We start from the raw sequence: 13,071 nt of genomic DNA on the forward strand, positions 1-13,071 counted from the left end.
TGAGCTTTTTGATTCCTTTGGAGTTGGGAAGTCAATTTCATTTCTATTGGCTGCAGTAAATTAGTGGTTTTACTACATGATTTATGAATTGATTAATTTGTTGAGCTGTTGAGTGCTTGATTGATTTGTTGATTAATCAATTCCTAAAAGGGGGGAGGAGTAATCTAAAAAGCTTTAAGTAGCTTTAAATCTTAGCAATTACTTTTTAAATTTACAATAAGGGAGCAAAAGGTAGCTGCTACTATGGGGAAAAAGGACACTAAAAGTCCAAAAGTAATTACTCCTGTTGATGTAGTACAGAAGAATAATCCTTTAGTTAAAGGCATTGCAAAAATATCGGAAAAATGGCATGAACGCTGTGTGTAACAGGACAACTTCTACAACATCATTGACCTCTCGGCTGCATCAAATATACGATAATAGCTTAGTCAGTGACAACATGACATTTGTTTTTACTCACACAGGAAATGTAAGTTGTTATTACCTCAAAACAGTTATTAGGAAGTAGTCTGGTAACATCATGTATGGTTTATTCAATATACAGCATCATAGTGCTAATGCGTAACAAAGTGAACTTTTTTCAACAACTGCCCTTAAGGATAAGGTGGCATTAACGATATAATTAATAAGTACATGGACCTTTATAGATTTATTATTGACCTACAGTAACACAAACCATCCAATGCATAGACGATTATCAAGGAAGGGTAAGACTCGGAGTACAGCTGACTTCCCTGCTTGACTTGATAAAGTACACTGTCTTAAAGTAGTAATATTAGTCTATTGTTATTAGGCAAACTGCAGTGATAGTGTCAGATCATCCCACCATGTAACAACTTAAGGGGAGTACCAGCGGTTTCTGTACTTTAAGATTTCCTATCTAAATAATCAATAGTACTAATCCAACACAGAACTACATATCTCTTTATATGCTGATTATACAATATTGTATACATTTGGTTCTTCTCCAACAGAAGCTCTGTCTATTGCTTTAACATTCTTCAGACATTTCTGTAATCTTAAACCTAAATCTCAAATCTTAAATCTCTGTCATCTTAAACTTGTCCTGAAGGCTTCTAAATTGAAATGTTTCATTTTCAAGAATGTATAAATGTACACATTTTCAAATTTGTAATACTGCAATTGTAACATTTTAGGTAAATGAGTGTAATACATTTGGTTAGTTATTGTCCTTAAATTATGGACAATCATGCCTTTGCTTAACTCTGAGCCTGTTTGATACAATTAAAAAAAAAAAAACGATCATGGAATCTTCTTGTTGACCCAAACTTCATCTGAATTTTGTACATAGAGTCCCAACACTGCTGCTGAGGTTTCCTATAATAACTCCAGGAACTGTACACGTGTTAAAGTGCAACTGGACTTGCTTGTGTTTCATCAAAGAAACAAAACTGAAGAGACCAACAGCAGTCTCGGGAAAAAAACTCTGAACGTTCTTCCCACACCTGTACATTTCAAGCCCAGTAACACCCAGAGTCTCATCCCCAGACACAAACAGAAGAATACAATTGATTTTGTCCAAGGATTTATCAGATCTATACATTGGGGTAACAAAATACACAAAAGGATGGCACAGCGTAGAAAAGCCAATTCAACGAACTGCATGTTTAACACGACTAAAGACCCAAAGGGTTTAAAAACCTGGAATCCCAAAGGCTACAGGATAAGTGAGTATAATGGAAAGTGTGATGTACTGCTAAATGTTAGCTGTTGAGCGTCAACTGTTATAAATTTTTCAACATAAAGGGCCGATGTGTGACAGCATTTTACTTATGACAGTATTAAAGTGCGGGTTTCAGTATATTATGTAAATGATTTTAGTACGTTAAGAGATAATTGTGAATTATGTCCCTAACAACCCCTCAAATATTGCCATAATATATATTTGCAGATTGTACCTTCAACATAAACAAGTGCAGCACTGATGATATCCTGAGTGAATACAGATTGAATACATGTGCATGAATCACCACTGCTGTTGCCTGGATTTAGATTCCAGGTGTTGGTTGTAGCCAACTTCTTCCACAGGATACTGAGCTAACCTTGTTGGAAATCCCCCCCCCCCCCCCCCCCCCCCCCCCACAGCTCAGAGAACTCCCTCCTTTGGAATCTGTCTGTAGGTTTTTGGGGTATTTTTATTTTTTCAAAGCTGCTCTTATCATTTTGTTATAGGAACAATCAAATGACAAACCTACAGAAAATGTTTACCTAAAGCTCCCGTAAACAATATTCTAGACTTTAGTTAGACTTTTAGAATTATTTGGTTTTCGCAGTCATTTCAGTACAGTCTACACGAAAGGACACAACTTCAGCAGAGGCAATGCACCAAACAGAGGCAACCATCTTCAGGCAAGACTTAATATTGTAATAAAGCTATTTCATATAGTGACATCATGTTTGGTGAAAATGTATCTATGAATTGTTGAGTTTTTATGTACAGAGACAAACACACATACGGGTCTATATGGTATAGACAGGCTTTTTCTCCAAACCAGCCGTTTACGGGGACTACCCTTTATCGAGGTCCTAGAGCAGGGGTGTCCAAACTTTTTGTCCCGAGGGCCACATATAGACAAAAATCCGAAGGACTGGGCCACTCACAAGGTGTTCTGAGGGACAGCTGGCAAGTCAGGGCTGAGAAGTGCAATATAGTGGGCCATAGTCCATTATATTACATTACATTTCATTTAGCTGATGCTTTTATCCAAAGCGACTTACAATAAAGGCCAGCGCATGGTTCTGCAACTGCGCCTAGAACTTTTCACCCAGTTGTGTCTATGGACTCGTTTTAATGTATGGTTCCCCAAGGGTTGTGCGTGTTGCAAAGCAATTCACCGCCAGAACACTAGGTGGAGTAACGTTTTTTGTCAAAGACGACATTAATGGGAACCAAGATGGCAGCATGTTAGGTTGTATGTGAGTTTGTCTCTCTGTCTTTGTTCATTTTTTGCGCTGTTTTGTTTCGGCTACTCATTGAGCACACTGGATTTAAGGATATTATCATTCATCACATGAAATGAATGCGGACTACCTGGACTCTGAAGGGCTAGAACAAAGGCACCTCAGCAGCAGCAGCAGTAGCAGCCTTGCCAACTCCCAAGGCCCCAGCAGCAGCAGCAGTAGCAGCCTTGCTAACACATCAATGCCTCAGCAGCAGCAGCAGTAGCAGCCTTGCTAACACATCAAGGCCCCAGCAGTAGCAGCAGTAGCAACCTTGCTAACACCTCAAGGCCCCAGCAGCAGCAGCCTTGCTATCGTCTCAAGTCCCCAGCAGTAGCAGCCCTGCTAGCATCTCAGGTCCCCAGCAGCAGCAGCCTTGCTAACGTTTCAAGCCCCCAGCAGCAGCAGCAGCCTTGCTAACATCTCAAGTCCCCAGCAGTAGCAGCCCTGCTAGCATCTCAAGGCCCTAGCAGCAGCAGCTAGCATAGTAAACTCAGTAATTTAAAGACAATGGCATTTTTCTTAACTTTTGTATGTTTGTTGACATTTTGGGACCTGACTCCAAGGAATTGCCCCTTGGTGAGTACCATTAGCTATGTGTCGAGCATGCAAGACACTTACTATAGTGGCACTAATGCTAATGTTGCTGGGCATTTCCATTAACCACAGTCTGATTTGGTCTGGGCCTCAAACCTGTGGTCGGACCCACCTAGGGACTTACCTAAACTTTTACGTTTTAGGAAAGGCATTGCATGGCTTTAACACATAAAAAAACTGCTTCAAAATGTAATGTGAGACGAGCAGTGATAATTGTACTACTCTTACTTCTGTCTGGAGATGTGCATTCAAACCCTGGTCCTGAATTGCAATGTATCCAGACTCCCGCTGATTTTAAATTAATGTCTGGTCTCAAATGTATTAATCTTAATGTGCGCAGCTTAGTACCAAAGATGGACATGGTCAGCATTTGGGTTAGATCAACAGATGCAGACATTGTGGTCATCTCAGAAACTTGGCTGACCAAATCTATTACAAATGAAGAAATTAGCATACTCGGATACAATGTTTATCGTAGTGATAGGCCCAAGAAAGGCGGTGGTGTAGCCATTTTCGTTAAATCAAGATTTGATGCTTCAATTGTTCTGTCTGAGTCTATCTCTAAGCAATTCGAATTTTTGGCATTGAAGGTGGAAATAGCAAAGTCCCTCTCTATGACTGTTGTCGGGTGCTATAGGCCTCCATCTGCCACAAAGGAGGCATTATCGTCATTGCAGCATCTTTTGTCCAAATTAAATTATAATGAGCTTTTAATGGCTGGAGATCTGAATTGGGACTGGCTAAATGCAGTTTCGGATGAATTTAAATCTTTCTGTGACTCTATTAATCTTATCCAGCTGGTCAACCTACCTACAAGGCCAAATCTTAAAAAATCTGAAAAGTCCTCTTTGATTGATCTAATTCTCACAAATGTTCCTCATAAATTCTTATCCTTGGGAGTTTTCTGCAATGATTTGAGTGATCATTGTGTTGTTGCTATTTGCAGAGACACAAAGATCCCCAAACGTAAACCACACATTATTTTCAAGAGGAATTTAAAAATGTTTAATGAACAGGCTTTTCATCATGATTTGTCTTTGGTAAATTGGGGACACATAGGTCTTTTGCCGGATTTGGAGTTAGTTTGGACATTCTTTAAGGAACACTTTGTGAAAATTGTAAATAAACATGCCCCCGTCGGGAAATTCAGGGTTAAGGGACGAGATAATCCGTGGTTTTCCCCAGAGTTGTCAGATACCATCCATCGACGTAATGTGGCATGGGCCAAGGCCAGAAAAAGTGATTGTGCCTCTGACTGGTCTATTTTCAGGCAACTAAGGAATAAATGCACTACTCTTATTAAAAAGGCTAAATCTGAATATTATTTATCTGTCACAACTGAGAACCTTAATAATCCATAGAAATTTTGGAAGGTAATTAAATCTATATCCGTAGGTAAAAGTCCTCCGGCTCTTCCGATATTTGTTCTAAAAAATTCGGTCCCAGTCTATGATAGAACTGAGGTTCTAAATTGTTTTAACAATCATTTTGTATTATCTGGTTCTTTGTTTGATTCTACGGGAGCTGCCCCTGTGTTTCCCTGCACAGAAGCTCCGAGGTTTTCAGGAGAACCCTTTAATTTCTTACCTTTTACTGTGCAGCAAGTGCATCAAGCCCTCAAAACGTTGGCTAGCAGAAAATCCCCTGGACCTGATTCATTAGAGCCCTACTTTTTAAAAATAGCAGCTGATTTTGTAGCACAGCCTCTTACAATCCCTTTTAATCTCTCAATTAAAAACAAAGAAATTCCATCTGTTTGGAAGTCAGCTTTTGTTACCCCCTTATTAAAAGGAGGTGATCCAGCAACTTTAACCAACTACAGGCCAATATCAAATCTGTGTGCCTTGTCAAAAATTCTTGAATCTCTTGTGTGTGATCAGTTAAAAGAGTTTCTAACATTTAATGATCTTCTCTCAAAACTGCAATCAGGTATCAGGAAAAAACACAGTACCATCACTGCAGCCACAAAAGTGATCAATGATATATTAGTTGCTCTTGATAAGAAGCAGCACTGTGCTTCACTTTTTATTGATCTGTCAAAGGCTTTTGACACTGTGGACCATGCTGTTTTAAAGCATAGGCTTCTTTGCTTGAGTTTGTCAAATCATGTAGTTTCCTGGTTCACAGATTATCTGAGTGACAGGACTCAGTGTATTAAATATGATGGTCTGTGTTCTGAATTTGTGAGTGTCCACAAGGGCGTGCCACAGGGTTCAATATTAGGACCCCTCTTGTTCATTATGTACATTATTGATTTGGGAAAAAAACGTGTCAGATGCTAACATGCATTTTTATGCAGATGACACAATTATTTACTGTTTTGGATCAACTCCTGCTAGAGCTGTTGAATCTCTGCAGAAAGCTTTTGATGCAGTCCAGCACACACTCCTGCAACTAAAATTAGTCCTCAACACTGAAAAAACTAAACAAATGTTGTTTTCAAACTCTAAGAAAGTACCTCAAACTGTCCCCACAGTGTCCACTCTTGAGGGAAATGTCATAGAGGTGGTTCATATCAATGAATATCTTGGTGTCTTGATTGATGATTCCCTTTCCTTCAAACCCCACATTGACAATCTTGTGAAGAAATTGAAACTTAAATTGGGCTTCTTCTTCAGGCACAAATTTTGTTTCTCTTTTGAGGTCAAAAAGCGGCTTGTCACTGCAACGTTTTTATCCAGTTTAGATTATGGAGATTTGATTTATATGAATGCCTCAGCTAAATGTCTATGTAAGATTGATGCTGTTTACCATGCTTCTCTGAGGTTTATCACTAACTGTAGAGCCCTGACCCATCACTGTGAATTGTATTCTCGAGTGGGTTGGCCCTCTTTGTCCACCAGGAGGCTGGGACATTGGTGCACTTTTATTTATAAGGCCATGCTTGGGCTACTGCCATCATATATTTGTAATTTAATCACACAGAAAAGTGTTGCTTCTTACAGTCTGCGCTCAAACAATCAGATGCTTTTGTTAGTTCCATTGGCCCGCACTGAATCAGGAAAAAGGGCATTCGTCCACTCTGCTCCCACCACATGGAACTGGCTGCAAAAAGATTTTAAATTAACCGAAATGATTTCTTTGAACGCTTTTAAATCTACGATGAGAGCATTTCAGACCACTTCTTTTACTTGTAGATGTTTTTTATGAATTTTAATTTACTTGTAACTGTTTTTTATCATTTTAATTTCTGTTTATATGTTGTGAGTGTAATATTGTGAGTGTACATATGTTATTTGTTGCTGCCTCTTGGCCAGGACTCCCTCGGAAAAGAGTTTTTTAATCTCAATGGGACTTTCCTGGTCAAATAAAGGTAAAAAAAAAAAAATTTTTAAAAATTAACATTTTTATATATTATATTTTAAGACATTGATGCAGGCCAATTAAAAATAGATGGCAGCCGCATGTGTGCCAGCCATATTTTGGACACCCTTGTCCTAGAGCAATGGAAGTCAATTAACCTCTCTGTAGATACGAGCTACAAAACTCTGTACACAGGAACCTTACTGTGTTGTGGTTTATGCAGACATCTCTCTTTTTGACAAATGTATGACATTTGAGGAAAACAATAAACAATGTTGGGACTTTAAAGGGACAACGAAATTACCTTTTAAATAGCTCTTCATTAACATAAATACTCACACCCGACAGAACAAAGCAAAAGGGGGACCGGGATTTCATTAACATAAAATGGGTTAGGGTTAGGGTTACCTTAGATATTTAATAATAAGTGCTAGTACAGAGCCTTCTACTAGCTAGCAGTGACTGCATTCGTTTTTGGTGGCCATTCTTCCTTTACTTATTTGATCTATGATATGCCACATTACTGCAGCAACCTCAGCATGTAGAAAAGGTTTGTCATACAAATAGAAATCAAAATTTGTTGGACAGTTGGATCCATCAAAACTTCCAACTATTTCCACTTATTGTCTCTTTGATGAAAATTATCGATGGCTCACTTGGTATGATTTTAACAACATTAAAACCACCTGCCTAATGCCATGAAAGGCTGAAGGTCTGCAACAATGTTAAGTGAAGTGCTTTATCAGACCCGGCTACCTTCTTCTGTTGCTAAATGGTACAGTTCTTATGTTCGCAAGCGGGATCACCCACATGTGGCTCACTCTGAGTTTTTTTGGTTGTTGTCTCCAAAGTCTCTAAAAGTAGAGTAGGAGACAGAGCTTTCAGCTTTCAAGCTACTGTCCTGTGGAATCATCTCCCACTTTCAGATTGGGAGGCAGACACCATCTGTACGTTTAAGAGTAGGCTAAAAACCTTTATATATGATAAAGCTCATAGTTAGAGCTGGTTCAGGCTTGTCTTGGACCTGCTCTTAGTTATGCTGCTATAGGTCCAGAATGTCGGGGAACACATGACAAATGGAGCTTCTTTTTCCTATTCTCCCTCTTTATCACATTATAGACATTGATGTCTTATCATCCATATTACTAGCATAACTTCTTTACTGGAGTCCTTGTGCTTTATTGTTTCCACATCGTGGAACATGATTGTGTAACGCGAATTAGAGATCGAGATCGTATGGCGGAGCTTGTATCAAGTTGGCAACTGATCGTGGATAATGGTGTCGGACCCTGATCGAATTGGCAGCTGATGATGGATCCTGATCACTGGATCATGTTGATGGATTGTGGACTATGGTGATATCTGATTGTAGTGGTGGATCCTGATTGTAACAGCAGCTGATCTTGGACTTATATTTTCAACCAGACTGCTTTATATACAATATGTCTGCTAAAGATACTCCACCATTTCTGACAATAACTTCTCAATTCATTTAATTTCCATTATGCTACTCTTCTAATCAATGTTTCCAATACACGTGGCATATATTGCACTTGTGTCCATCCTGGGAGTGGGATCCCTCACATGTGGCTCTCACTGAGGTTTCCTGGTCTGTTTACACTGTTTTGGGGATAGTCTTTCCTTACTCTTGTTAAGGGTTAATGTCAGATGATGTCACACCTTGTTAAAGCCCTATGAGACAAATTGTGATTTGTGAATATGGGCTAATCAAATAAAATTTGATTTGATTTGAATTATCACAGGAGTTTCTGTTCCTAATCCCCTCAATTGTTCTTATGTTTGAGGATCAAAATGGGAGGCAGCTCTTGATGAGAATCAGCCTGTGTCTCTACTGGACTTTGACATGGGCCTGGAGCTGATCCTGGTGCTGGAGGGTCTCATGAAGAACAAACTCCAAATATAACAGTATATTTTAAAAACTTCTCTAATAAATTGTGCCCAGCCATAATAGTGTATTTGACTGACTAAGTGTAAAGTGCAACAATATATATATATAAAGGAAGCTCATGGCTAATATTGATGTACATTCTTAATAACAGCAAACACAATCCAAATATATATATGATTTTTAATTTTTTATTCACGCGCCAATACATTTTGACCGTGTCACAGTTTTGTAAACATCCTGAATACATAAATTTGGTTAAACTTCATTGAACGCAACAGCAATACTAAAACAATGAATATAATAAATAATATGAAAAAAATTGTAACTGAAATCACAAAATGATAATTTAAAAAGTTTTTAAAAAACAAGGTGCTTTTATGGGAAAAGACATGAAGCCAGTATACCCATCAAGGTATAACGTATCATGGAGGTTTTGTTTAATCTTTGGTGCCTTCATTTTCGTGCAGAGGAGCTACATTAACAGGATAGGTAAAGGGGTCTAGTAGTTAGTGCATTGTAAGAAGTAGCTGTTACCGAGAGTGCGGAACAATCTGCCGCTTCTCATGCTGTACTCGAACATGAAGGGTCCACTGTAGATGTAACTAAAACCTGCAGAGCAAAGATAGTGGATGTTAGTTCCTGTTTCAGGCAAAGTGTGGAAAGACTCAGGAACTCTCAACATTTTCATCTTGTCTTGGAAAAGTATGAATGAGCTTGAATTGCGACTCACCTCTGTACTGGAAAGCTGCTGTGACCTTGCTGGTCAGTCCAGAGAAGGTCTGATCAACATCTTTGGGGAGTCCCTGGTCCATAGTCTTCTCTGCTTCATCATAACTGAAGGAACCGATGGGTATTAGAATGATTCACTATTGAAAGTTAGCATCAACATCCTACCTAAGGCACCGAAATTACTGTGAGCACACCTGTAGTAAGTTCTGCCGACAAAGAACAGAGTCTTGCCAGAGTGCACATCGTAGAGAGCAGCGTCAACTTTCTCCAGGGTTTTGGGCAGACCGAAACTGGAGATTGACATTGGATAGCCTTGTACAAGGTCATAGCCCCTGAACGCCCAAACTTTGCGACCTGCGGAAGTGAAAATTCAAAAGAAAATATTTTTCAGTGAACATAAGTAAGATAAATGATCTTGACTTGAAAAGAGTGCGACATAATAAGAGCTCTAGGTGGACACAGGGAATACATACCTTTAAAGACATACACCCTGTCTAAGTGATGACTCTCATACGCAGCATCGATACTGTCTGGGGCATCAGGCCAAAAGTTTGCGATGAGAAACTGCCGAGGTGTTGTGCTTTGGGGGTGGCTACGCCACATGAAGCTAAGAATGCACATTCAAATCAGAAATCAGCTCAAAGGCAGGATCTTCAGTGGGGGAAAAATATTGTTGTATTCAGATATTTGAGCATTCAGCTACCTGTCTTTGAAGAATAACATCTCTCCTCTCACGGTGACAACAGCATCCAAAACCATGGTTGTATCACAGGCATTAGGGGTGGGGGGGGGTGTGGGTCCAGGGTTAGGATCCTTAACAGGGTTTGAACCTGGAGGTAAAATAAAAAACAATGTCATATTGCATGTGAACTCAGTGACTTTTGTGTGCATCAGGGAAGTATTTGTGATCCAGCTAATACTAACCATAGAGAGACTGGATGCCCTTGACATCATCATGGGGCAGAACAAAGGTTTCAGGGTTTCTGTATGTGTAGACAGGGTACATGAGTGCACCAGGATCATCAGAGTGAGCCAAGCCCAGGGAGTGGCCGAACTCATGGGCAGCTACCATGAAGAGGACGTAGCCTATAGCAAAAAGCACGGATTTACAGGTGGGTTACAGCTTAAGTCAAACACACTGATAGAGCAGTTAGCAAGACAATCTCTGTAAGCATAGCAAACTAACCTGCGTTGGAACGGAAGGTGAAAGTCTCATCTTCATCAAAATGAGCATCCCCTCCGATGCCAGGAGACGGGGCGAAGGCGTGAGCGAGAGTGCCATCAGGGCCGTCAAAGGGGTAAAAATCTCCATGAGCTGTTGAGTAAGAGGAAATTCAGGTCAGATTTTCTAAACCAAATACAGATACAAAGCCCCAATTGGTTTCCTATAAAAACTAACAAATGACAACAGTTTAAAAAAAAGAATCCTCTGCATCCTGCTATCATAGATCAGCTGTCCAATGCGATTCAAGACTGAGCAAACACCTAATAAAAACTGAGATGCTTTCTAGGACCTATCGGTAAACTGACAGAGAGAGAGAGAGAGTCTGCTCCTGTTTCTTTTGCACTCACATTGACGGCCGAAGGAGATCATGATGTCCGCGGTGCCACTGTAGATTCTCGTAAATCTCAGGGGAGTGACTTTGGCCCAAACCTGCAGTGCTTTCTCCATGGAGTCGTCCACCTCTGCCATGGTCATATCAGGTGTGTAGTTCTCAATCCTGTAGGACAATAAAAAAAAATGAATATACTTAGTTTCTTCACAAGTTGTGCTCTCAGTTCTCTCTAACACATTCTTCAGATCCTGCACCTGTAGGTTAGGCTGTTTTTCTCCCACTTGTAGTTTTTTCCAGTAATGGAGAAACTGGCGATGTTGACATCTGGAACGCCACAGCGGGGCTTCTTCATCATGGCTATGGTATCAGTGTCCAGGTTCCCAGTGACCTGGAGGCCAAAGAATCTTTGCATCTCAGCCAGCTTCTTGGTCACTGGACTGATTCCCCGTCTGACAGCTGGGCCGCTCTCTTCTGTCAGGTTGAAAAATTGCTTCAGGTAGTTCTGCAAGAAAATACAAGTGTTAGATTCTTCATACTGATGGGCATCAGTTGTACTGATCTAATATTGTAAAATAGTATACATGCATTAAGCAGAAAAGAAATCATACATACCTCTGCAAAACTCTCATCTTGATTTGTATCCTGTGATATTGGCATACAGTAAACTGCAGCTGCCAGGCTTAGTAGAATGCTCAGGTTGAAAGTCATCATGTTCCTCAGTGAATTCACTGAACTTCACTGTGCTGGAGGCTGCTGCTTTATAGGCTGGGGACTGGCCAGGTTGAGCAACAAACTCCTGGAGTAAGTGACTCAGGAAATATTCCTTTTATGGACAAAAGAGGAAGTGAGACTATGTGATTGCTCATCCAACCAAAACTTTTCCAAATCAGACTCTGTAATTATGATGAAACGTCAGGTTTATGATGTATATCAGAGATTGCATTGTATATCAATGAAAACAAAATGTTTTACGAAAAAAAGCACCAAAAAAGCATCATAGAAACTGGAAATATTCATGTGAATATGTTTCAAAGATTTATTCTATTTGGCTTGGTACCATAATTCCCTCCCTTATCTTTTTTATTTTATTTTGCAAAATACAATCAAAAACCTCAGAGGCACAATTACATAATTTTCTTTTTTGTAACATACATCTGGATCTACAAAAGTTATTTAAAACATGTTCTCTAGTGATTGAAATAAGAGATTTGATAGATAAACAAATAATGATTTTTTTTTTGTTTTTGTGGATTATATTCTTTACTCTTTTCTTCAATAGTCGACCTTTGAATCACAAACCCTCTTCACCTGCCCTGATGCTGTTGTTGCCACTGCCGAGCCTATGACATCACGTTGCCTCGTAAACAAGCACAGACACAATTCGTCAGTCATCATAAAATCCCTGTTTCACTACATTTAAAAATAAACTTCTGACAGGCAAGGGCAACCTTGTCCACCATCAACCTGCATTCAGTAACCATATCAAAAAGTCAAGTAGTCTTTATGAATAAATCTATAAATTCCCCTTTGAGGGAAATATCGATACATGTAATAGGTTCTTTCTTTCACAGATATGGCTATTGTATTGCATAGGAATTTGTATCTGTTGCCACTCTGTTTATAGATAATACAGATAAATGTCTGTTGAACACACCCATACAACCTGCCACTCCAGATACCGACTTGTATGTTATACAAGGCTCAGACATGAAAAAACGTAATTCATCGTTTGAACTGCTGACCATTTTGTTTGATTTAATAAAATACACTATCTTTAAGTTGTTATTTTTGTGTGATGGAACAAAGGCAACCTGCACTGATGGACTCAGATCATCCTTCCAAGTGATAAATACAGAGAGTACCAACAGGTTCTCCTTTATTTCCGCCGCCTTCATGGATGCTGTGCTGCATATACATTTTGATTAGTTTTGTACGTGATGTAAGAGCTGTGTGATGTGTCTGTAAAACTCCATCTACACTTTCTACATAACTGTGGAAAGCTACAGTGTGGTCACT

At 39.5% G+C, this 13,071-nt stretch overlaps 1 protein-coding gene and 1 pseudogene across 1 annotated transcript; both read right to left on the bottom strand.

The window, feature by feature from the left end:
• Positions 1-13,071, bottom strand: part of LOC133969874 (uncharacterized) — a 42,191-nt pseudogene that overhangs the window by 18,120 nt on the left and 11,000 nt on the right.
• Positions 8,945-11,779, bottom strand: LOC133969604 (collagenase 3-like). Its single transcript, XM_062406195.1, has 10 exons — positions 11,668-11,779; positions 11,310-11,557; positions 11,072-11,220; positions 10,686-10,814; positions 10,424-10,585; positions 10,203-10,329; positions 9,973-10,106; positions 9,694-9,853; positions 9,501-9,604; positions 8,945-9,379 (listed from the first exon to the last, which is right to left on the bottom strand). The coding sequence occupies exons 1-10, from the start codon at positions 11,764-11,766 to the stop codon at positions 9,270-9,272; spliced, it is 1,422 nt and encodes a 473-aa protein (XP_062262179.1). The 5' UTR covers positions 11,767-11,779; the 3' UTR covers positions 8,945-9,269.

This window comes from Platichthys flesus, chromosome 15 (genome assembly GCF_949316205.1).
Source record: "Platichthys flesus chromosome 15, fPlaFle2.1, whole genome shotgun sequence".
Classification (NCBI taxonomy): domain Eukaryota; kingdom Metazoa; phylum Chordata; class Actinopteri; order Pleuronectiformes; family Pleuronectidae; genus Platichthys; species Platichthys flesus.

Excerpts from the sequence above, each read along its gene's own strand:
- LOC133969604 (XM_062406195.1), bottom strand. The coding sequence starts at position 11,766 with ATGATGACTTTCAACCTGAGCATTCTACTAAGCCTGGCAGCTGCAGTT. Across the intron at positions 11,221-11,309 it reads AAAAACAGCCTAACCTACAG|GATTGAGAACTACACACCTG; the intron begins GTGCAGGATCTG and ends ATTGTCCTACAG. Across the intron at positions 10,815-11,071 it reads GATCTCCTTCGGCCGTCAAT|CTCATGGAGATTTTTACCCC; the intron begins GTGAGTGCAAAA and ends CTTACTCAACAG.